Source organism: Neopsephotus bourkii, unplaced genomic scaffold (assembly GCF_033783945.1).
Source record: "Neopsephotus bourkii isolate Nb327-2 ecotype Australia unplaced genomic scaffold, CSIRO-AGI_Nbou_v1 NB_668, whole genome shotgun sequence".
Lineage (NCBI taxonomy): Eukaryota > Metazoa > Chordata > Aves > Psittaciformes > Psittacidae > Neopsephotus > Neopsephotus bourkii.
The window spans coordinates 2,285,347-2,310,364 of NW_026901167.1; the positions used below are offsets into that span (position 1 = coordinate 2,285,347).

The 25,018-nt window shown below is 45.7% G+C and overlaps 1 protein-coding gene across 8 annotated transcripts in view; it reads right to left on the reverse strand.

Annotated features, from left to right (window-relative positions):
* HTR2C (5-hydroxytryptamine receptor 2C) overlaps positions 1 to 25,018 on the reverse strand; it is a 215,952-nt gene that overhangs the window by 17,888 nt on the left and 173,046 nt on the right. For all 8 annotated transcript variants that reach the window (XM_061353286.1, XM_061353287.1, XM_061353288.1 and 5 more), the window contains one exon: positions 17,678 to 18,318. In XM_061353286.1, coding sequence (XP_061209270.1) covers positions 17,678 to 18,062 — 385 coding nt within the window. In that variant the 5' untranslated portion in view covers positions 18,063 to 18,318. The remainder of the gene's footprint in view (positions 1 to 17,677; positions 18,319 to 25,018) is intronic.

Here is a 25,018-nt window from a genome sequence, read left to right on the forward strand (position 1 = left end):
AAACAGAGACATTTTCCAATCCCATTTCATTACAAAGTGCACAAACATGGGACGATAACCGGTGGTTTTTCCTAGTTCTGATGAAATTGTAGAAGACTGCTTATCAGAAGAAATAGCTGCTATAAAACACACCGATCATTTGAGGAACCTAAAATTCAGAACTGAAGATGATGGGGTGTTACTGAGATCGCAGCTGCCTGCTGAGCAGTCACCTTACCTGGGACAAAGAAGCCATCTGCTTGAACCCAGAGTGTTTCATGTCAAATAAAGCATAGACAATGGCTTGATCCTAGGAATGGCTCTGTGGCGAGCGAGGGGACACACAATCATACAGAGGGGATTGGGGTTTAGGTCTTGGGCTTAATTTCATCAAAACTCAGAGGCAATTTAGACCTTCACGGCCCCCTGACAGCTGCCTGGGAGCCCACCTGGGATTAACAGAGCCATCAAATCATGGACTCAACCATGCTGGAAAAGCCCTCCTCCAGTCCAACCGCTCCCAGCCCTGCCAAGGCCACCCCTAACCCATGGCACTGAGGCCTCGTCTCCACAGGGTGTGAACAGGGACGGTGCCTGCAGCCCTGCCCTGGGCAGCCTGTTCCAATGCCTGAGCACCCTCTGGGGCAGGAATTGTTCCCCATCTCCATCTAAACCTCTTTCTCAGCTCGGGCTCCCTCCCAGCAAGGCAGCTGAACAAACTGGCCTCCGAATCCTGGTAACATTCCTCATTTCAGACACAGCCGTAACAAGGATTTCCTTCATCATGATGTACGGGGGTCTGTACCCAGAGAGCACCGGTCTGCCACTGTCAACCAGCCAATGCTTCTACTAAATATTCCAGGAAGATGCCCAATTTTACGAGAATCAACGTACTTACTTCAAGCAACTCCTTCAAATCATTAGCATCAACTTTGAGTGTGCAGATACAGACGTTTTCAGGAGTTCTGATACTCTGCTATCCCTTGCACAGTGGCCAATATTTCCCCCCCTCGCGTGGGGGAAGTAATGAATTGCAGCTCAGGATATAAAGCACAACGTGATATAAAGCAAGATCTGCACTTTGAAAAGCAGCAGTGATTTTCATTCCCATTTGCTCACAGGCTGCTGGATGCGATCAGGATACAACCAGCCTTCCATTCCAGCCCTTGTTCAGCACAGCACTGCACTTGCACCAGTCTAATGCCAATGGAAAATGTAAACCCTGCTCAAGTGCTGTGATTAATTTAGGGATAACAAAGTAGTTCTGTGAGTCAGCTTTCCTTCTGACTGTACAGTGTGCCTTCCTCAACAGCAGGAAGGCTATTAGGGACAGTGGGTTAACTGTCTCGCTGAACTTCATGCCAGTGTTGAGTCTCAGTTTGCTTTTCTGGTGAGGTTAAAAGCCAGCACAAGCAGTCCGTGAGACTGATAATGACAAGAAATCACTGCAGGCAAGGGAAATAAGCTGTGTTTTGGTCATTCTCACAGACTCTCATTTCCATTTCTGATATTTCTCAGAAAAGAGCACTTACATTCCCTGTAGAAAGAAACACATTCCCTGTTTGGCTTCCAACAGGCACCCCTGACTCTTTGCGGCTCTACAGGTAGAAATGCCAGCGTGAGAGCGCTCCACAGAAGCCACTGCAAAAAGCAAGGATTTGGGGGTTGCTAAGAAGCCTAGAAATTCTACTCCATATCCTTGAGTGCCATCTACTGTCCTTATGTCACAGAATACCTCAGGGCTTCTGTACCCCTGCTTCCCCTACGCCTGCCCAGTAGAGCTGATAGACCCCCAGTCCAGCCTAATGCAGGGTGATGCTAAATCGGCCTTTTCCTCCAAGTCACCATGCTTTAATTCAATGTGACAGCCACACAATGCGATGTCAAAGATCTGCATTATTGTAGGCATTTTGTACACACCTTGCTACCAATTAAAACCACTCACCACTAACAGTCTGCTGTAAGACTTGACCTGGAGTAAGATTTCATCTAAGATCATGGTACGTGCATACCACAGCATTTACAGCCTACAGAATGCCAGACTGTTGTCAAACTGCTGCATGAGCACATGTAAAGGTCAACCCAGCAGGGCTTTCTGCACAGAAACACCTCAGACTATGCCAACACATGCACGTTCATCCTCACATCCTGGACTTCTGAGGACATCCCTCAGTCCAAAAGAAAACAAACAGGCAGCAACATCCATCCTGCCTGACTTTATGTCCCTCTCTGATGAATGAGGCAGGTATCAGTTTGGAACCCTCGGAAGGTCTGTGTTGAAAACAGCAATGCAGGACAAGGGGATCATGTCTCCCATAACAATGCTTCCTTCTGCATGCAGAAGTATTCCAGATGGGCAGCAGTAGAGGCAACGTGAAACTTCCCATATTACCAGTCTCAGGACAGTTGTACTCCTTTGTTTTTGAGTTTTGCAGAGATTGTAGGCCCATTGCAAGTTCCATTAACATGAAGTGGAAGTTTAATTTAATGTGGATAAATGAAGTGTGGGTGTACTGACATATTCGAGAGACTACTATTACCCAGGAAATTATAGTGGTCTCATGAGGTGGAAAAGGAAACTAAAGAAATGCTATTTAGTTAAGTTATACCACTGGGTTTTTTGATAGACTTGTTTTTGCTTTGCAATCAAGTGCAATGTTATTTTATTATCATGGTTATGCTACTATTACAGTGTAATCTTGCACTTGATTACAAATCAAACCCAGTGGTAACTATGATAATAAAATAATGTGTAAACATAATGATCCAGCAAAATGTAATAAAATAAGTGTTGCTATCGATTTAACAAATGTAAATGAGTACTGTGGGTGCTGTAGTAGAACTAGTTACCCCTGAGATACAGGAGCTACTTATCCCAAAGTGCTTATCCCACTGTGGACTAGGAAAAATCATTATGGAAAGTAGACGAAGTAAATTATAGAGGGAATGTTGAAAGGACTTCATCTTGGAAGCTGTTATTCCTGTGTTCATGCCTGTCAACATCAACTTGCCATCTTACATCAAACAAATAACCTTGTTCTGCTGTTGTGCATCTTGACTGGAGCCAGCTAGCAAGATTCTAACAGCAAATGAGACTCCCAACTTTTGATTTCGGCAGTGTATAAACCCAATGTCCCTCTCCATTCACTTCAGCTGAGCTGAAGGAATCAACAAAAGCTTAAATAGCAAATCCAAAATTTTACCTCAAAATCCAAAATTTAAACAGCAGAGTGAGAGGTAATCACCATTCAGAACAACGGGGTGGATGGAAGGACAGAGCTCTGCTGCCTCCTAAACCCAGCCATCAATATTCATAGGTGTCAGATGCGCATTTACAGTCCTCTGCATCCCAGTGGGTGCCAAACGGGTACGGTGAAAGCCTGTCATACAATTTCCATATCTCAGCACCAAGACCTCTTTCTACAGCTGCTGCCTCTGATTGGGGCTGGAAATAGATATTCATAAAAACAAGCAAAACACCCAAAACTCACCTAAAATAAACACATTAAAAAAATAAGCCTCCATCAGAAGGTGGGAGCAGATTGGTCAGGGTAACAACTGGTCTGTCCCGATAACTCCAGCACAGCTGGAGGAGAGAGCCTGCTGCCAACATGCCAACAGGAATGGAAATCAAACCACCGGAGAAATAACAGAGAATCAACAGAACCTTATCAACCGCCCTGCCTTGCTCCTAAAACCTTGCACCTAAGAGCTGATAGAAGAACAGGGTATTTCACCTTCATTACTCATTGAACTTTCTAGTCTTGAACGTTTTTCATCTGGGAACTGAGAGATCCCCTCACTAAACCCACTGCTGCCACTGTGCTTATCAGAGCTCCTGCAGAAATAGAAGTTTTCCAACACTGACACTCATCACAACCAGGGAACACCGAGTCTGGAAAAATGGAATATGTATTTGAAACTAATGCATGAAACCAAAATGTTGCTATAGCACACAGTGGTAATCACAGCCTGGGCTCTGTGACAGGCTCATGGGCAAACTCCCCTCATGTCATTAGCATCTTTAATGACAATTTTGGCAGAAACGCTACTGAGGATCCATTCTGGTTCTCTTCTGAGTTGTCCATTCAGAAAAGCGTTGCATTGCGTCAATGAGGCAGCGTGCAAATCAGTGCAAGGCAGAGCAATTGGCATGTGGGCCCTGTTCCATCAGTGTAATTTCCATTTAATTACCATGCAAACAGATGAATCACATCAGAGCCTCTTTCCCAGCATGTGCTGATAAAACACAAAGTGAGACCTTAATGCTGCTCTTACCACTAGGTCTCAGGGAAGTGAACTAACCTGTGAGGGTATTTGCACACATTTTAACGACTATCAGACAACTCAAGAACCCGAATTCCAAGGGATAAGTCATGTGAATCGGGGAGAGACATTCAAGTTGTAATTTGCTGAGGAGAATTTAATGACATCAATTCACCAGGCAGATGTGAAAGGAAGACGGAAAATTTGAGTTAATTCTCAGTTAATTGACCCAATCCTGGAAACATTCATAATTCAAACTAATGTACTACACTGATACGTTTGTCTCACAATCTAAGTGCTTTTCAGAAACTTCACCTTGTTTCTCTGGATTTCTTTCCATCTTGCGTAAAGCAGCTGCCTATACATCTACAGGTCTGCATCATGGCACTGAGTGATTTTCCCATACTTTTGAGCTCAAAGGCCGGGTTGCCCATTCTATGCACCTCTTCTACAAATGCAGTAGTCTGTTCTTTGAGGTTATGCCATGGCATCACCACTCAGGTTGAGCCCTTAGGCAAGAAATTAGGATGTTACTGTGTTACTTAAAGAACATTGAGGTTACCATACACTGAACAGAAATCATAATCCCTTTCTCAAAAGGCTGCATAAAACAATACAATAAAGCGACAAATGCGATAGGATCAGATATACCAAACAGTAAAATGCTGGCATGAGGCATCTAAGAGATTGCAGGTCAGCAGGAAAGGACCTGAAGAACAGCACAAAGGAATTACGGCCACTACAGCCAGTAAGTTGGCTCCATCACCCAACTTAAATACCTCTATGCATGGAATATACTTGAGAGCTACAACCTTACTGGCATCAGAGAGATGTGGTGGGATGGCTCCTGTGACTGGAGGGTTGCAATGGAAAGATACAGGCTCTTCAGGAAGGACAGGCAAGGGAGAGGGGGGGAGCATCACCATCTATGGCAATGACCAGCACAGAGCTCTGCCTGGTGGTGGATGAGGAGCAGGCCACGGTTGCATGGGGCTTGAACCTGCCCGAGGGGAGACTGAGCTGAGCTCTTAGGCAGAAGCTCTTCCCTGTGAGGGTGCTGAGGCGCTGGCACAGGGTGCCCAGAGAAGCTGTGGCTGCCCCATCCCTGGCAGTGCTCAAGGCCAGGTTGGACACAGGGGCTTGGAGCAAGCTGCTCCAGTGGAAGGGGTCCCTGCCTGTGGCAGGGGTTGGAAGTGGAGGGGCTTTAAGGCCCCTTCAACCCAAACCAGGCTGGGGTTCTACCCTGTGATCTATCTGCATGCAACAACAGGCTTCCTGAGTCAGAGCAGGGCATAATTTCCGAACAAAACAAGGATGAGAGAGTTTTTCAATTACACGTTAAATCAAGGCAAAGTACAGAAATACAGCTGACCATCCTTGGAGTCCTTCTGCATTCCCCTTACATTCTCCAATATCTGCAGCTGCAGCCAGCACAGGAAAATGAGCCATATGTTAATCTTTACAACAGACTGCAAGTAGGACCGTTCCTGGAAATTATAACTGCCTTTTTGGCAAGAGCTGAGAAACACATGCTACCAACCGGTTCCTCATCCCAGTTTCACTCGGCTGGGGTGAGTGAGAAGAGACAGCAAGTTCTCAGCATGAGGTAAGGCATCCTGGATATTTGGTGCGTCAAAGAGTAGCCAGATTTAGCTGCACACACCTTCTACGAGGGGAAGGGAGGGCTTTTCTGTGTAAGAGAAATCAGAGGCTAAAGGAGGAACTGGTGGGGGATGGCTGGGATGGACAGAATGAATACAGGCATTGAGATGCAGTGCTCTCTCACAGCTCAGGCTGGGCTGCTATGGACACATCCGCCTTTTGAGGTCTAAGTCAAGAATCTACTTCCCACTTTCCTAGGTTAATGTCTGGGTAAAGATGAGCAGGAGCTGCTGCCCTCTCCCCTCTGCTCTGCCTTGTCATTTTATGTTCTCCTCTTGGGTTTTTTCCCCTTACACTTTTCCGTAGAGACCACACCGGTTACAACCACTGATAGAACAAAGGTCAGCTCACACGCGGCTCCCCTGCTCTGAGCATCAGCCTGCCCTGAGGCTGGGGAGGCCCCTTTCAGCTGTGTCTGTCTCCAGATGGCCAACACGCTGTGAGAATGAGGGAGCCCCTAGCTGCTGCTAAAGCTGACCTCAGGTGAGCTGGACAAAGGGGCACCTAGGCGGGGACCAGCATCCGTATCTAAGAAGCTATCACAGGTAAATATCTATTGGACAATGACAGGGACTACAATGAACTCGATCTTGGTAAAATGTCTGCAATTCTGCTAAAATCCTTTCCCTCGGTTTAAAGTGTAAGCTTAAGAAGAGGAGATCAAACAAACCTAAGGAGGGCTCTGTGTGGCCACGTCTCTCATGGCCCCAGCACCTGGAGGGGCTCCTGTTCTTCCATTCAAAGGAGGCTAAATCTGTCTGTAGGAAACACATCAGCTGTCTTCATTTTCCTTGGTATCTCCATGATCTGCCTGGCACCTTTATAAAGCAGCAAATTTATTGCTGGCACAGTTTATCATCATAGGGTCAGTCTTCCTACATATCACAATTCTGCCTTTCTCATTATCTTGTATCAATTTCAGGTTTGCTGCAAAGCATGGAAGTTTATATTTCTTTCCCACTAAACCCATAAAAGTTAATTACAACGAGGCAATGCACTTGCAAAGCTATGACTGGATCTAACAGGCTACTATCATAAAGAGTAAACAAAGACCCATGCATTTTAAAGCACAGTTAGCTTCACTGATCCAGAAGCAAATTGGGCATGAGAAGATTGCACTGACAGCATTAAAACTGCTGCTGTATTTAAACTGACAACCCCTGTAAAACAGAAATGGAACTGTACACACTCCAGGTTCTGGGGGCTTTACGCTCCTGTGAGCTCTAAAACCCATCGCACCTTCCAAACGTCTGCACCAAGAGGGTGAAATACAAAAATATAATTGGACCTAAATCTCTATTTGCATTAAATGACAGCATTTAAATGGGCACCATTCAAACCCATTCAGTGAGTCATAGCCAAACAGAAAAGATTTATTTTGGATGGGCAATTCTCAATTACATTGGGCAGGCAAAACATGCCTGGCCAATTTAGCGTCTGAGATATGACAAACAGCTCTCTGATGGGATGCAGCACACATGTTATGGGTAAATTAGATAACTCAAAGGCCATGTGTTCAAGCAGTGTACATAGGAGTTAGCCCACTGAAATCAACTTGAACAGTCCCCTTCAGCTCTCAGGAAGCTGGGAGAAGTTGGGCTCTGCTGGTCTTTTCTGCTACGTTTGTAGAGGCTGCATCCAAGGAAACATCCTCACTGAGACGCATGGGTGGCACTTTACATGGTTCGTGTTCCCCTTGAGCTGCTTCCACGGTGTTTCCTAGGGGAAGACCACATCTCCAGTTGAACTGCGGAGCTGTGTTCAAGGCCAGGTTGGACACAGGGGCTTGGAGCAAGCTGCTCCAGTGGAAGGGGTCCCTGCCTGTGGCAGGGGTTGGAGCTGGAGGAGCTTTAAGGTCCCTTCAACACAAACCAGGCTGGGGTTCTGGGAAACACTGAAACACATTCCCCTGGATAAGGCTGCCAAGGGGAAGCAGTCTATTGGCTTCTGAAGGGCAGTTGCAAAGCACGTTTATTTGCAGTAGAAAGGTACACGGAGGCTCTGCTTTCCCCGCACTGCAGTGATAGCATTTTTCTATTTAAAACTGCTTCCTGCAAGAAAGTTGAGGTTGGCAAAGAGAAGAATTTTTGCTTTTGTATGAGGGTGATCAGATTTGCCAGGGTTTTCTGTTGCTACATCCAGACCCTGGCCTCCGCATCCCAACAGGAGGCAGATAAAGGAAAGGGAACAGGATCTGGCAGCTGTAAGATGTGAGTAAGACATAGCTGCAGCAGCTCAGGGTCTTACTAACAGTTGGTAGCAAACAACAGGACATAGCAAGTCAGGAACTTCTTTTTACTCGTTATTCCTGTGGGATCCAGGAGCTCCTTGGAACCTCATTGTTTCAAATTTAATTTGAAATTTAATTTGAAATACAAATTGTTTCAAATTTTCATTTTCCTGTTTGGATCATGTTGCTCATGAAAAATGGGACTTCTTTCTCTCAGGTGAGTTTGCTTTCCCTGCTTTTTAAAAATCTTCATTTTTTAACCAAAACCAATGAAATAAACAAACAAAAAAAAATCATCAACAGTCTCAACCACCCCAGAAAAGAGGAGTTCACACCTTTTCCAGCAGGAAACAGAGCAAAAGAGAGGATAACCAGCCCCACAAAGCCAATGCAAAGGCAATCACAAGAAGCTTTTCATCCCAAGCCACATGAAGCAAGTGAACACCCACTGACAAACCTTTAGGATGAGGCCCAGCCCTGGTAGCACATTTAAGCACTGACTCCCACTGTGCAGCATCAGGTCTCTTACCTATATGTACCAGAAAGCTGTAACAGGAGAGTGGTTCATGTTTCATGTGATGGTGCTGAACCCTAAGAAACAGCAATGCCATAAGCATTTCAGTAGCAGAAGGGATTCCTTTTGACTGCTTAGAGAGCAGCAAAACACCTGGGACCCTTCTAGATGAAGGATGCTGCCACAGTCACGCCAAGAGCTACAGTCATGACCAGGAAGGAGGAGCGTAAAGAGGGCTGGAGGAGGCAGAGAAGTGCTCTGGCAGAAGTCCTGGCCTCGCTGAACCTGCTGCCAATGTTCCCACTGAGTTTAGCATGGTCAGGATCTCCTCTGGGGTGTTTTGTAGGAAGCCATTCCCCAGGTCCACTCGTGAGCACAGGGGAACAATAAACCACACACTGTTATCCACCTGCAGCCTGCTGCCACTGATTAAAACACAGGAGGCAGAAACTTGTTCAGTAAATAAAATCTAACGTGTTCTTCAGCATTCCTGGGTTTCCGTTTTCTACACTGAGGACAAAAGAAAACCAAAAGAACTTCTCTTTTGCACTTGATGGATCACCTTTTATCTCAGAAAAAGCCTCTCAAACCTACAGGGCAAAGGATGAGTCTGCAGCATCCCCCACAGCCTGTGGAAGTCAGGGCCGCAAGCACATTTCCTGCAAGGGCAGGACTGGCGCAGGCTGGCAGTGCTGTAACACGCCAAGACCATCAGCTGGTGCACCCATGGCTTGCTCGTGGCACCCACCACAGCCCCCAGCCACTGCTGTGCACCCCAAGGGCTCTGCTCGACCTCTCTGGAGGGGCGCTGATTGAATCCAACCGAGGGAGACCCAAGCGATGTGCGATTAATGGATCTCTAGCAGCCAACAGCAAGCAGCTCTGCAACCCGCTCCATGAGCAGCCCTCAGGATGGAAGCTACCAGAAACAGGAGCTGTTGGAAGTGTTTGTGCTGTGTTCATCCATGCTGGAGTGAGCAGCCTGAGCTCCATGGGCAGCAACATCATCCCTGGCAGATGACAGGCTCCATTAACCTGAAGTAGCTGGTTGCTTAACAGCAAGAAGTTAGGAGGAGCAGAAAAGCATGTTGATGAGTGTGAAACATTTATTGTTTTCTCCTAAAGCTGGCATATTGACAAGATCCTTTTGTCAATGGGAATGAACGCAGGGAGGGTAATAACGTATACATCTGCCTACACCGAGAAGCAGGCTGAAGGCAGAGCTGGATGATAGAGAGGCGGCTCAGAGGGAAGAAATAACACGAAAGAGGCAGGTGGTAAAAAAAAATATGAGATAGCAAGAGTTCTGCCTCTGTATCCAACAGCATGAATTGGTCTTCAGAGTCCTGTAAGATGATGCTCCATAAGGTGGATTATAGCTGAGCTCTAATTAGTCATAAGGACCTGGCACAAAACTGCCAGGCTTTGCCAAGAGCAGGTGAGAGAGATGCCATTCAAGCTCTCCTAAGGCTGGTGTTCACTTACTCTGGGAAAAATCCTCCCTGCAACAGCAGCCCCTTTGCCACATCAGCCAGTGCTCAGCAGCACAGGGAGCAAGATCGGAGACGTAAGGCACAGGGTCCTCTGCTCTCCTGCTGGCTAAGAGAAAAGATTCACCACGTGCAAGCATACCCACCAGCGCTGAAGCGATGGTCAAGCAGCCTGTGGGGAACAGCTAATCTGTGAGCTGGTGCATCCTAAGAGCTCAGGTATCGCTGTCTTCATCACTGTCAGGGATGGATGCACTGAGCTCCTTCCTTGGAGGAAGGCTCTTGCTGACCACAGAAACTGGCTCCTGTTCCCCACTGGCTCCAGAGAGCTGCTCAGTTCACAGCACACGCCTGCAGAGTGCAGGCTGGACCAAGCCTTGGCACAGCATCTCCAAGGATGCCATTCAAATGGTACCTGTGGTGCATAACCAGCAAGCCCTGCCTGCTCCCCTCCCTCCCAGTGTCCTGAAATATGTTCCTGGATGCCACATCACAGCAGGATAATGCTGCAAATCTACCAGCTGCTGTTGCCACACAGAGGCCTGCTAAGGGACAGATTTATTCTAAGGGAGGGAAAAGAGCCTCAGAGCTTCCATACAGAAGATTTACAGCGGGTCCCATGGATTGTATTTGTTGGGTTTTTTTGAGGAGGAATTTACAGTTCAAGCCAAGGTTTTACAAAAATCTGAATTTTTACGGGGCCAGTTGATGTTGTATTAAAAGTGACAAGCTCTCTAAACCAGACCCTGCAGCTGCAGCACACACACAAACCAGCTCAGTTACTGATAGAGGACATTACCATCTGCCCAGAGAAGTGATGGCAGGTCAAATGCTGAACACATATAATTTAACCTACTGGAAGAAGACTGGTCCTGCAGGTGTTAGAAGTAAGCTACCTTTCAGATGAGCTAGGTACGCTCTGTAGCACTTCTTGTTCTACCCAGCTTTAGGTTGAGAGACAGGTTAGAAGTCAAACCCAACTCAAAGCAATGCTTTAACATAATAAACCTCCTAATTGACAACAGTCTTTCTGCAGGCAGCAGACTTCCTTGGCTTGCTTCCCTGAATCTACACAATTGATTTATAGACTGTTCCTTTGCTTGTAAGCCTTGCAACCAAAACCCATGCACTGCCTCAAAAGGGGAAACCCAGCACAAAGAAAGCAAAGACAAGCTTCACCAGGAAACTTCCCTGTCTTACTGCTAGACCAGAACCTCAACATCAGTGCTGGGTCTCTTGTTTTCTCCATGGCAGCAGCTCATCGGTGGAAGAGCTGGAGACAGTTGTATGGGCTGCCCATTTTTGATCTTTCTCTGAACCTGATGAGGACTAAAACTTCAACAAGGCTTAGAAAGGAGCGTATGAAGAAACTGCCTTGGTCAAATGAATGTTCCCAGACAACGGAAACCATCAGCACAGATGTTACAGGCACTATGTCACTGCTGTGAAAATGAAACCAAGTTTCAGCACTGTGCCTCTATCAGGGGGTAGCTGCGCCCACATAAACACCTTTTATCATTTAACTGCACCACGGTTTGGCATCAGTTCTGCCGCCTCTTCATTCCTGGGCTACCCAATATTCTTCGTTCTCTCTGCATTGCTGCGTGACCTCTTGGAGGAGAGGACACCAACAAACCAAATACCCCCAGTTTTGACTCTGCAGCCACTGCAGGGCTGCCACAGCCCCTCCACGATGCCTGGCGGCTCCTCCTGTCCAACTGAAGAAAATGACAGGCACAGAAGGAAAGAGGAGACGTTTATGCTAATTTCAGACGAAGTGTTTATCTCAGTGGAGAAGATTGCACTGGAGGCATAAACAACCTGCCTGTTGTGACAGTGCTGGGGATGGGGCTGCTCCTTGGGTGAACAAATGGAACTTCAGCAGTTAGACTGGAAAACAGAACGTGCAAACGACTGAATCCAGCTCCCCTTGGTGCCATTCTGCAAACGGAAGATTCGATTTCTCATCTTTTCTAACAAAGGAATTCGAAAAGTTTGAGGCCATTTTCAGACAAGACATCAAGGAAAAGACACATCAAAATAATGAGAAATAACAGCAAAAGGCTGGAGTAAGTTAAACTCCTGTGAAAATTTTAAGGAACAATTCTGCCTTAGTAAGAGTAGCAAGACATCAGCTCTGAAGCACCACGGAGCTTTGTGGTCTTTACGTCTTTATTGTGCAAAGTCCAACATTAAAAATTTAACCAAAACCCAAAAAAAACAAGATAAAAAGCCCAAACTGAGGTATGGATAATCTCACGTGAGAGCAGAAATGAAATTAAGAAGAAATGAAGAAATTTATGCCGATGGAGCCAATCCAGCTTTCAGTATAACAATTAAAAGCTAAAGGCCCCTACTCAAAGTGTTTTGGAAGGGGCTGATGCTAACACAAGTGATCAGATTTAATCACTGCTCAGAAAGGGTACGGAGCCTCACTCCTTCCTCCTGCCAGGTATTGTAACCCTCTCCAGTCCTGAGCTGCTGTGCTGACTCCAGCTCTTCAGCCTTTGACTCGCACCTGACCAGCAGCTACGAGATTTCCAGCAGCACAAGCTTTGTCACAGCAGGCAAACAGGCTCATGCGGAGAAAACTCAGCAGCAGGACACTCAACAGCTAAATTAAAGCTTTCTCTGTATCCAGTAATCTGGAAAGAAGATGAGCAATGATGCAGCATGGGTTTAGATTTCACAGAACTATTTAGGTTAGCTGAAGTTCCAAGAAAGCTGTAAGGACTTCAAAAGAGAATCAACGCTGCTGGCTGAGCACACAGCATATCAAGACAGTGGCTGTTACTGATGGCAAAAGATACCAAACTAATAGATGCTGCTGGGTATAGATTTCATTGCTGACATCCCAGGTACAAAGTGTCATTGGAGAGAAGGAGTAATGAATAAACCTCATGGCTGAGTTTATGACACCAGTCAGTGCAAGCAGCCCAGGTGTGTGTGGTCACCCACCCAGCAGAAGAACAAGCTGTAATGGTTGCTCAGGACAAACAGAAAGGTCACACGCCTAAAATTAACATGCATGAAAAATCTCTGAAGATCAGGCAGCTGCCATCTGGAGCTTGGTGCAGTCAGGATGCACCCAAGGCCAGGACTTGGCAGGATTTCTGAAAGGACTGCCTGGTTTTAGATACCTGAACATCACCTCCCAAAGCGCTAAACTGCAGTGCTTCCCCAGTGCAAACCCATCATGGCCTGTCCTAAACCAGCTACTGCAAGGGCTCAGCACATCTGTGTCACCACATAATAGCGGTGGTAATTATCTGTAATAACACTCATCAGGATGTAAAGCTGCTCCACCAGTTGGGGCTAATGAATGCTGTGCCTAATATCAGCCTTCCTGGAAGCTGTGTCAGGCCACCAGCAGTTCAGTGTTGTTTGAAACTCAAAGAGAAGAGAAGAGAAAAACCTGGGCATGAGTCAAGGATGAGTGTGCTGGCTGCTTGTGGCCACGCCAGAGCACCTTGTTAGCAGCTCTGAACCCCTTTCCTTAGGACAAAGAGAGCTGAAAACCTTCTGTAATTTCCATTCACATTGGCTCCTGAGATCCTCTTGTGTTCCTTCACTAGTCCTAGTAGATAAAGAGCAGCCCGTCTCTTTCTAGCCCATCAATGCCAGACAATGCAAACCCACCCCTGCTTGTCCCTAGAATGCTCCTCAGTGAGGAGAATCTCCATGTGCTGTCACAGCAGCTGTTACAGGCAGAATACCTGATTCCCACCACACCGGTATTCTGAATTAACCAGAAGTTTCTCCACTGAGATTAAACAGTGTTCGTTTCTTATTTACCCTCCTCAATACACGCTCATTGATTAGCATACTGATTTGGTCAGTTCTTTAGGAAGTGTATACCATGGAAAACATTCTACATTGTCAATTGTAACTCACTGATCAGTCCAAGACATTTAAGAAAGATTAACTGAAGAACTGAAGAATAACTTAAGAAAGACTGACCGAAAGAGGGCCATTCACTGGCTGAGTGGAGAGACTTGAAGTCCACCTAACCCAGCAACTGGGCACCACCTGCGGGATCAAGGACACTTGTCCCACCTGACATTTCTGCCTCAGTCTTCACTGACACGAGCTCCAGCCACACTGCCCAAGCTGTGAAGGCCAGCATGGCCCATCCTGCCACCCCCTCCTTTGTCACCACATTCCTGAATTAACTGACAACATGATTTTCCCTTCTCCTAAGGAAGGGAACCACTGAAAACAAGCGGTCATTGTGGAGGGTGTCTATTCCATCTCCTGGTTATGCTTGAAGTGAAATCTACTTCATTTACCTCATTATCTGAAAAGTAAGGAAATGAACCTACTCTGCAACCTAGAATTTGTCACTGGGGCTGAGAGAGATAATGTGGGAACCTAACAGTAACCCCATCGCTCTTCTATTTATTAGATCTAGCTTTCACAGGTTCCTTTCTAATTACAGAAATTCTAAGTGACTTCTACAGATCTGAGAGATGTGCTGCATATATTTCTCCATACAGCACATGGCAGCTTTCGAAACACCCCAGTGTCATTATATACACACTATACAGAACACACAAGGTAAAATACATAGAGCAAAAATGACTGACCATTCACAGGTACACCTGCAAGCAGTAACACTCTCTCTTCTCAGTCCACAGCCATGAACCCATGAAGTGACTCAGAGCAATTCTGCTGCGTGTGACTATTTGCCCCATTAATCACTGATCCTGGTTTGTGTGCCCCCATGTCAAACAGAACATAAAACCTACTAAAGCATTTGTATACGGTTGGATTTCCTGACCTCCAGCTCTTAAAGAGCCAAGATAAAGTCCACTGTCCTGCTTGTCACTGTGGCATCCGGGGGCTTGCAGGCTGCTGGAAGAACCATTCTTCCAAAAACTACAGCTCAAACTAAGCCAAGAAACCCTGAGTTACACAAGAGGCCAGCCTTTGTGCTCCAAACCCATGTGTGCAGCGGAGCAGAGATGCTACATGTGACACCACATAAAACAGACTCGGGTGTAAGTGATGGATCTCTGGAGGCTGTCAGTTATAACAACAGCATTTGTTAATGTTGTGACTTTGCCAAGAGCCTCTCCTGCTGCTGCTGTCTCAAGATGCCATAAGAACTGGTCCACCAAGCTGAGTATAACACACAAGACACCTGCTCCCCTCCTTGCCAAAGCTGGGAAGAGCTGTAGTACCCTGGAAAGCCTGATGACTCCAGCACGCGTGGAGCTGAGACAGACACAGCTGTATTTGCTCCAAGCTGTCTGTAGTGACGGATGACAAGTTTAACCTGCTTTTCCTCTGTGCTTTTGCACACATTTCATTGACACGAACCACCACATGCTGAGACTGTTGATGTGCCCTATTAGTCTTACATCTAAATGAGTTTTCTAGATGCTCATAACAAAGCATGTTATGGTAGATTTAAAGAGGAGCAATACCCTTGAAGCAATCCCAGTCCTTTTCCTTCAGTCCTCTCTCTGACATCGCCCATCAGTCTGTGCTCTTTAACTTCTGGGTTATTAAACCAAGTGCTTACATTCAAGATGAATTAGTAAATAATCACTTTGCAGAAGGGACAGACTTTCTATACCCCCTTTGGCAGCTGCCTTCTTGCTGCTGGGGTGGCACAGCCCTGGCTGCTTCCTTCCAATTAGTAGCTTAAATAAGACAGAAGAGTGATCTCACACGGGTCCTGTTCAAACCAGCCCAAAAGTTCCTCTGAGGTTCCAGTTTCCCTAAATAGAGCTCTGCTTCCTCCCCTCATAAAGCCTGAAGGCAACGTTCCTGCTTCAGCCCAGCCCAGCCAGGGCCACCAAGCCAGCACCCAGAATGAGTTCCCTGAACAGCAGCAGCTACTCCCATTTCCATCAGTATTGCCACAGATTGTCCATGCCTGCTCTGAAATTCTAACTTTTGTCACCAAAAAAACCCAAACCACACCCACAAAACCTCAACAACCCATTTAGTGTTGTTTGCCTGCACAGAAGTCTTTGGGCCATCAGCAGCTACTCCTGGTGCTCTGGTAGAATAGAGGAATAACTACAGTTCCTCATTCAAATTCAGTTCAATGATATTTACTTGCTTCTAAACATGCAGCATGCTTCACACCTTTAAACAACCCTAAAACCTCATTTTCCAGGCTGAACAGAAAATCCATTTCCATTCATTTTCAAAGACTCAGGATGTATGTATGTAGCAAGTTCGCTTCCATAAATTCACCTTTTTAGAGTCACTGAGTAACCCAGAATTTATGTAAGTGTAGGTCAATCAAATCATTCAGTATTTATATGCTCCCTTTCAAGCTCCAGGGAACTGGAATAAAATGCTAAAAATGAAATACACATGTTGTAACACACAGAAGATTTAGGGATGAAACTATTCTGACAGCCCAGAATAAAAGGCTTTATGCATACAACCTCAATGGGTAGGCCTGCACCTAAATCACATATTGATTCAACTCACTGTACGCAAGTTAGATAAGTTTGGGAATGATGTATGCTTGATCAATGTGTTTTGGAAATGAATTTCTGCCTGACTTAATCATTTAGGCAAGAGAAGAAGTCACACAAATATCCCTATATTTTGCTTTATAGGACAGTAAACCAATTTCTAATCAACTTTGTAAGTAAACAGCTTTATTTGCTCCCAAGAAATATCAATATTAAAATCCTTTTCAAAGAAAATTTGAAAACAGACTTCGAAAATGACTGTTCTCTATGAAACACACACATTATATTGATACGCGAGTCTAAAAACGCGACCATCGGAGACACAGGCGAACGCAAATACCCCTTTGTAATACCAGCGATGCAAAGTCCCAGCACCACACTGAAAGAAGTCAGATTTGGAGACTGGGCCAGATGAGAAAGCTGGACTTATTTTATATTTTACTCCTTAGAAGTGCTAACAGCGATTCTATGAGTGCAGGAGCAATGCCCCCATGAGCACAAGCACACCAACCCTGATGCGGTAGGGGAGTCCTATACACGCAGGTCTCCAAGTGCTTTACGGCAGACAGGGATAACAGAGGCACAGAAAGGCAAAATGACGCCCTGAAAGACACAGTTAAGCTCAGGTATGAATGCCAACAGTGCCGGTTTTCATCTGCAAGCCAAACCTACCAGTGCAAATCTCCTTTCTTAACCACATTGCTCAGATCTCACAGATACTGGTGGGAGCTCAAGGAGCTGGGTCAGTCACACATTTCTCCTCGGCTTTTCCCTAGTCTCTTATCCCCTGGCTAACGGGGTCCATCCAACCAAGAAGTAAGAAGCTGACTGCTGAGGTTTCTCTGGGTGCCTCCAGCAACGAAAACCCAATGGCAACACCGGCCACAGGTCATTCCTGGCAGCAGGAAACAAGCCCTGCTGTCAGCCTGGCACTGCCCTCACCCAGCAGAGCATGACCCTCAGCACAGACCCAGTCAAGTTCACTCTGATACTTCCCAAGCCACCAGCGCATGAAACCATGGGCAGAGCAGATTGCTGCAGCCTCGGGGGGTTCCCTGCGAATGCAAACAGCCAAACAAGGAGGGAGGCCACTTACCATACAGGACTGTAATGAGCGACACGGGCATGACCAGGATACCCACCAGCATGTCTGCCACTGCCAAGGACATCAGGAAGAAGTTTGTGGCATTCTGCAACTTCTTCTCCAAGGACACAGCCATAATTACCAATATGTTCCCCCCAATTGTGAGCAGGATGACAACCAAGATCAGGAGGGCTGGCCAGTTCTTCTCCCTCACAGACATCCGAGAGACTTCGCTCTTCTCAGAGGCATTAAGAGGATCAGATGTAGGCAAACTCTGATTCAGAGTCAGATTGCTGCTTAAGGACCAAGCCATGAGACCACCATGCAAGCTGAAATCCAGGGTAACAGACACTGTCGTTAAGCTGAGGAATATTCCAGGACTACTTAAAGTGCTCATTGTCTGTGACGGGGTTTTGCGTCTCTCAACAGTGCCTCAGAGGTGATCCCTTTTCCAAACTGCAGGTCCAAGGCAGACACTGAACTTCGTAACACCTGAGCCAGAAAATCCTATGCTCTTCCATGGTGAGGCAAACCTTAGAAGCTAGTGCAGAGCTCTTCTGGTTCCCTTGGATGTGGTGGAAGATGACCGCTGGCCAGTAACCTCGAGGGAAAGGAGACTTTGCAATCTCCAGTTGGTTCCCAGGTCTACCATTCTGAAAAGGAAAAACAAATCACTGAAATCACAGCACTTCTTTATATCCCCCTGAACTGACACCCTTATTCTCTCCCTTCCTGCTGGCTAAGATGTTCTCCAGACGGGAAGCAATTTATCTTATGGGTACAGACTATGCCTACAGTTATGGGGGGGGGGAAAGGGAGAAAATCACATCACTGCGTTCTGGCTGGTTAAAAGCTGATTATCACTAATTAAATGTTTTGTGCAACCTGCAAAAGCAAGTCTGAAGAGCAAAATATGTTTCAATTGATAGCCACTTCAGAGCTACTCTGCCGCTGTGTAAAACAGTAATCACATGGAATTCCAACCAATCCACATAGCACAGCCCAAGCACTGTGTAAACCAGGGCTTCCAGTGGAAGTGTTTGACTAGATTTTGCGTATTCTGAGATGAAGCCCAGGTGTAAAAACCCTCAGATGTTCACGATTAACTCTCCTATTGTGGTTTTATAACTCTCCTGTAATGGTTTTTATTGGGCAATAAATGGTGGCTATGTTGGCCGACACTGTGTGTTGCTGTGCTACCAGTCTCTGCAAACAAACTGATAACAAGGATTGAAAGAAAGGACAAATCTTCATCAAAGCTGAGCATTTATTTCTGCTCTTCTTCATCCATTTCTGTGCCACTGTGCTTCCATGATAGCCACCAGCATGCAGCTGGGCCAGTAAACCCAATCCAACCAGCCTGCTGCCAAGGACCACTGGCCCATCAGGTGCGAGGATCAGCATCCTCATCACACACAGTGGTTAGGACAGATTTCCTCAGTGTATTTCTCATGATTGATGCTCCTTCACGAAGTAGCTGACATTGAGGGCAAACCAGATCACAGCCCCTGACTGCCCACGTAATACCGGCCAGAAAGCATCATGCTGCTGCTTCTGAAGGAGCCCATTAGCCTTGTGCATTGACCTAATGCAGAAACTCATACCATTAACTTCAGGCACATGCCCACACCCACTGAGGCTAAAGGTGCATATTCCCAGTCCTGGCTAAATCACAGCCTCAGGAACTCAATCATTTTGACTGCCAATTCCATATAACTTACGAAAACAACAAAGAACACACATCACACACTGTATAGAAGGCAGCCAGAATAAAATCAGTAGCATGCAACTTATCCTAAGCATAATTTCAACTTTTTGTGTAGTCCATGGGAAAAGAGCTGTTCCATAACTGTTAAATAAATAACTAGACAAAAGCCACATTTCAGCCCCTGAATCCACTGTGGCACATGTGTGCCACAGCAATTTGCTATCCAGGGACCAAAAGCTAAATGTAATTCATGGGATTACGTTCGGGTTTATGTAAAATAAGAAGCTCTCAGAGTCCTATAATAAAATGTTTAACATTCATGAAGGTTTTGGAAACTTACTAATGGGCTTTGTGCACAAAAACATTTCTTAAATGAGCAGTGCAGACAATGAAACCAGATTTGCTTCTGCATTATAGTTAATTACTCCCAAAGGGTCTCTAAACCTCATATTTAGGAAGAAGCTTTGCACTATGTGCACAGCAAATAATTCCGCAGCTGCACGAGCAGATGAATGAGGAGCAGTCACTGGACCTTGGGTTTTTTCTAATTTAAGTGGTCTAAAAAAAGTCCATAGAAAGTTTCAAAATACTTCAGAGTATTTTTTCCCTCTCCAAAGCAGCTTTTACTTGAAAGCTGTGAACAAAATCAACCGGTTTTCCAAGTCACCTTTCCACAGTGAAGGAGGCAGTCAGCAGCTTTGTGGCACTTGAGCTTGGCTATGTAGGACACTCCATTAAAGCCAGTGGGAACTTCTGGATCTCCAGAAATTCTCTCTCTTTGGGTTCATTACTCTTGGGCATCCCTGTTCATGCCACAGCACCATCTTGGCAGGATGAGCAGAAAGTTCATGCCCAAACATGAGGACGTGCCCCATCCCTGGCAGTGCTCAAGGCCAGGTTGGACACAGGGGCTTGGAGCAAGCTGCTCCAGTGGAAGGGGTCCCTGCCTGTGGCGGGGTTGGAGCTGGAGGAGCTCTTAAGGCCTCTTCCAACACAAACCAGACAGGAATTCTACAACATACTCAGACAGCAGGAACCCAGCCTTGGTCTTACTTCTTCCCTGGTCCAAGCTCCTGGAGAAGGTGATGCTACCACCACACTTGTCAGAGATTTGAGTCTGCCGTTCCTTGCATGTGCCAGTTGGGGTTGCCAAAGGAACATGACAGGGAGATGCCCCAACTCTAGATCGTAAAAGCAAGACAAAAACCACCCCTCCGACACCCCCAGTGAACAAGCCACAAAACAGACGAAATTTAACTGCAAAATACGGTTTCTGAATTAAAAATGTCTTATTTTATAACAGCTCAGGACTGCAGTGCTGCAGATCCGGCTCCACCTTAAGAATTAACAGCCCTATTGCTTTGTTAATACTTGTCTTATTTCACACAGGTTTAAGTCAGCTTTCTTTTTCACTGCATCCCTCAGCCTCCACAAGGTAAAACTTTATGACTAATTCCTTCAGCTACAGACTTCTGAGCACATCTCTGCACCAGACAAATAATTCACATTTGATTCATGAATTCTGCATATGTTTAAGAAATAGCTCCATAATTTTAAATTAAAACCTGTGCCTACCACAGATTTTTTTTCCAATCACTGACTTCAAAGCGCACATCCTGAATTCTGTGGTCAAGCATCAATCCCAGGGCAATCTACCACCAACAGGCCTTCAAACTGCAATTCAAACATCCAACAAAGCCAGGTTCTTGGCTGTGCCACTCTTGCCTTTTGATAGAGTCAAGTAACAAGTTCTTTGGGCACGTTTTCCCTTCAGATTTAGTCCAGTTTAGAATAAACTGAAAGTAGAAAACAATCAGGTTTGTTTCTTTCCCCTCAAGAATACCTGACTTATTTAAGCCAAGTGTTTGAGATGCTGAAGCTTTCATATATTCCAGAAGGTTAAAACCCAAGAGCTATGGTGGTTCATAAGCCTGTAACTAGCAGGGCACTGGGGGTTCGGATGCCTTTGGGAGTGGTTACAACCATTTCTCTTGCTAAAAGGAGCAAACAAACAGACAAACCTTTCTTGGAATAAACACAGTTATTTTCCCCTTTGAATTAAATGCATTTGTCTTCAGTTGTTTCACCCTTCAAAGCTCCTGGAGAAAACCAGCCACCTGCTGAGAACTCCTGAAGCTCCCCGGCCACCAGCCAGGATCCTGCCTCTCCCGGATGCACTCGGAGCTCCTGTGCTCTCATAGATCATTCACTGACTCTCTAGGACTCGCAGCCTGAATGTTAACAACACGCATTTGGAATAGGGCAAGAAATCAAAGATTGTCAATTTATCCCCCAAAAAAGAACCCGAGTCTCAAGCTGGCTCCGAGAGGACAGAATACTTTAATTCCTGCTCAGTCTTGCTGTAAAAAACCAAAGTACTTAATGATCAAAAATTATGACTTTCAGCAGTTTCCTTCCCATGAGAAAAATAAGCAACATCCAATAGCTTGTCGTAGGGACAGAGGCCATACCTGAGCAAAAGAGATGCCTTCCTCCTAAACTATCAGCAGTACTCACTTCACAAGGTCCCATTACATTTCATTGCTAAGCAGAGGAGAGCCAATAACTTGTTAAAGATCAACCATGTTTTTAAGCCACAAGGATTTCCTTCCGCCTTGGATTAGATGGGAGCCTTCCAGAGGGGTAAAAATAAACACGAAGATGAGCAAACTGAGCTGCAAATACTGCAGTTCTTCACGGGGAAGCAGTTGCAGATAGTTCACAACTATGTGAGCCAGACAGTCGCCTGATGTGAATTGTTATGGCTGCATGAAACCCTTTACAACATGACAAATACTTTAAAGTTATATACTAATAAATAATTAACACCCTTCAGGCTCAAAAAAGCACATCTAAGGCTTCATTCCCCACTCCAAACTCTGCATTTCCAGCTATCTGCATCTTTACTAATCTATTTTCTTAATGCTTGCCAAATTCATTTTCATTTCTGTTTGGAACAGAAGGCTGCTTTAAAATACATCTTTTCACAACTACTTCGCAAGAGCCCCTTTAGTTTTAGTGACTGAATAAAGGCATATTTCATATTTTCAGAACGTTGTATTTTAGGCACTTGCAATTCACTTTTTATCTCTGTGTGGCCGCAGTACCATACATCCTTATTTCTGTGCAGATCAAGAATAATGGCTTTAAACTGAAACAGCATAGATATGAGGAAGAATCATAGAATCATATGAATAACAGACTCGTATGTGTTGGAAGGGGCCTTAAAGCTCCTCCAGCTCCAACCCCTGCCACGGGCAGGGACCCCTTCCACTGGAGCAGCTTGCTCCAAGCCCCTGTGTCCAACCCGGCCTTGAGCACTGCGAGGTGTTCCTGTTGAGTTGTCCAAGAAACCTAAGGCTCAAATATGTTCTGCAAAGTGACAAACACTCATGTCTTTCGAAAGCAGCGTCAACACAGAAGTTGTGTTTTCACAGCCATTCCAGTGGGAAAAGAAAAATCAAACCGTAATGACTATTCTGTAGATGCCCGCTTCAAAATGAACTGAGGATGCAGCCCAGACACTTCAAATTAAGTGTTTAAATACTTTCCAGAGATGCTCTTCAAGTGGGGACCCTATTACTAACACTTGGATCAGGGACTTTCTCCCCAAGGAATTATTCAATACTCCCTCTTCAGATCAGCAAGATATTCTGGAATTTTTCCCAGCAGGTTCCAGGGATAAATCAGAGTTAAAAACACTCAGCAAAACCTCGGGGAAACCTCCCCAAACACAGCTTTTTACCACTTCTTTTAATTCCAACCCAGAAAGCAGCTATTTAATGACTTGCAAACTAAAAAAAGAGAGAACTTCATTTTTTCCACAGTAAGAGGAAATGGATTTTCTCAGACACAAGCTCAAGTGTGTGAGAAATGACATTTTGTAGGGTCATAATAATGAATCACTACCATTCTGTCCATAACCAAACAGCATTAATTTCCCTCTCTATCCTCCCTAATACCAAGTCAGAAAGGCATTAATTTCTTTCCCAGACATTCCAAGGCACCACAAGCACACAGAAGGGATCTTAATCTACCTTCTGGCAGGAAGACCAGCATCTTTGTTTCCTGTTTCCCCTTGGTGGAAGAGCACCTGGGAGCCTCACAAGAAGATGCAGATACTCTGCCACTCCCCGCGATGATAAACTTGCTCTCTGGGCTCAGACACGCAGAAGGACTACAACAGGATAAATCTGAGTCTCATCACATACTGTCCTAACTCCCTGGAATGATGGCACCCAAGTTGTTCATATTTTCTATGTGTAGATATCATTCCTAACTGCCTTTTGGGGGGTAATATCTTTTTCCTTTAAATCAGCATGTCCCCAGTGGCTAAAATTCACCGTTGTAAATGCTCAGCTGAGCATCCCTCAGCCTCCTTGGCAGGTCTGTTTTGGGACCCTTATTACTGTGTGGCATGAATAATAAAGTTAATAGTGAATTAAAACCTGGATTTTGCTTCATCCTTATCAATAAATACCTGAAAGCATTCAATACCAGCACTGAAAAGTCAGCGCTTGCTATAGGCACTGCGTGTATTTGCTCCCTTGCACACAAAGATTTGAGTCTGCAGAATCCCCCCAGGCAGCTCTTGTGGTTGCAAAGACCCCCCCCAGGTTCAGCCACCAATGGGGTGACATTCCCTCAGTCCCTTTTTGATGAGCCATATGTCTCCATAATTCTCAAATACCACATAGATGACATTTGTCACCAGTATGTGCCCATAGGAACACACACTTACCTCCATACATGCATTTAAATATAAAATAACCATGAAATCCTTTTATTTTGGGGGAAATCTCACATTCATAACAATTAACCTGACATTCTTGAGTCACTGTGCACCCTTTGCAATAGTAATAAAAAGCAGCACTTAATCTGGAAAAGAAGAACGTGAATATTCACCAGGCCAGATCCTGAGTCACAGCATGAACATATACACACCATTACCCAAAACACGTGTCCTTTTTTAGGGGAATGGTAGCAATTCATCTGTCATTTATGGCCAATTTCTCCATCAAGCAAGAAACTGTTTGATGCTGCATCCGTAGCTTTCTTTTCACTCCGGTTCTCTGTTTCTCCTGAAATCAGGCCAGTTTGGTCATATCATCTCAGTTTTTCAATGAAGAAACTGGGATTAGCAAGCAGCCACATGGAGCACATCCTGCATCAAATGCCACACGTGGTCCAGGAAGAATCTTCCCTCAGCTTTGCATATGGACCTGGTTCAGGCAGCTCGACTCACCATAGAATCATAGACCTCAAAGCTCCTCCAGCTCCAACCCTGCCACAGGCAGGGACCCCTTCCACTAGAGCAGCTTGCTCCAAGCCCCTGTGTCCAACCTGGCCTTGAGCACTGCCAGGGATGGGGCAGCCACAGCTTCTCTGGGCACCCTGTGCCAGCGCCTCAGCACCCTCACAGGGAAGAGCTTCTGCCTAAGAGCTCAGCTCAGTCTCCCCTCGGGCAGGTTCAAGCCATTCCCCTTGCCCTGTCCCTACATCCCTTGTCCCAAGCCCCTCTCCAGGTTTCCTGCAGCCCCTTTAGGCACTGGAGCTGCTCTAAGGTCTCCCCTTAAGGAGCCTTAACAAGCCCAGCTCTCAGCCTGTCAAGCCTATGCACAGCCCAACATATCCCCAGGATGTGG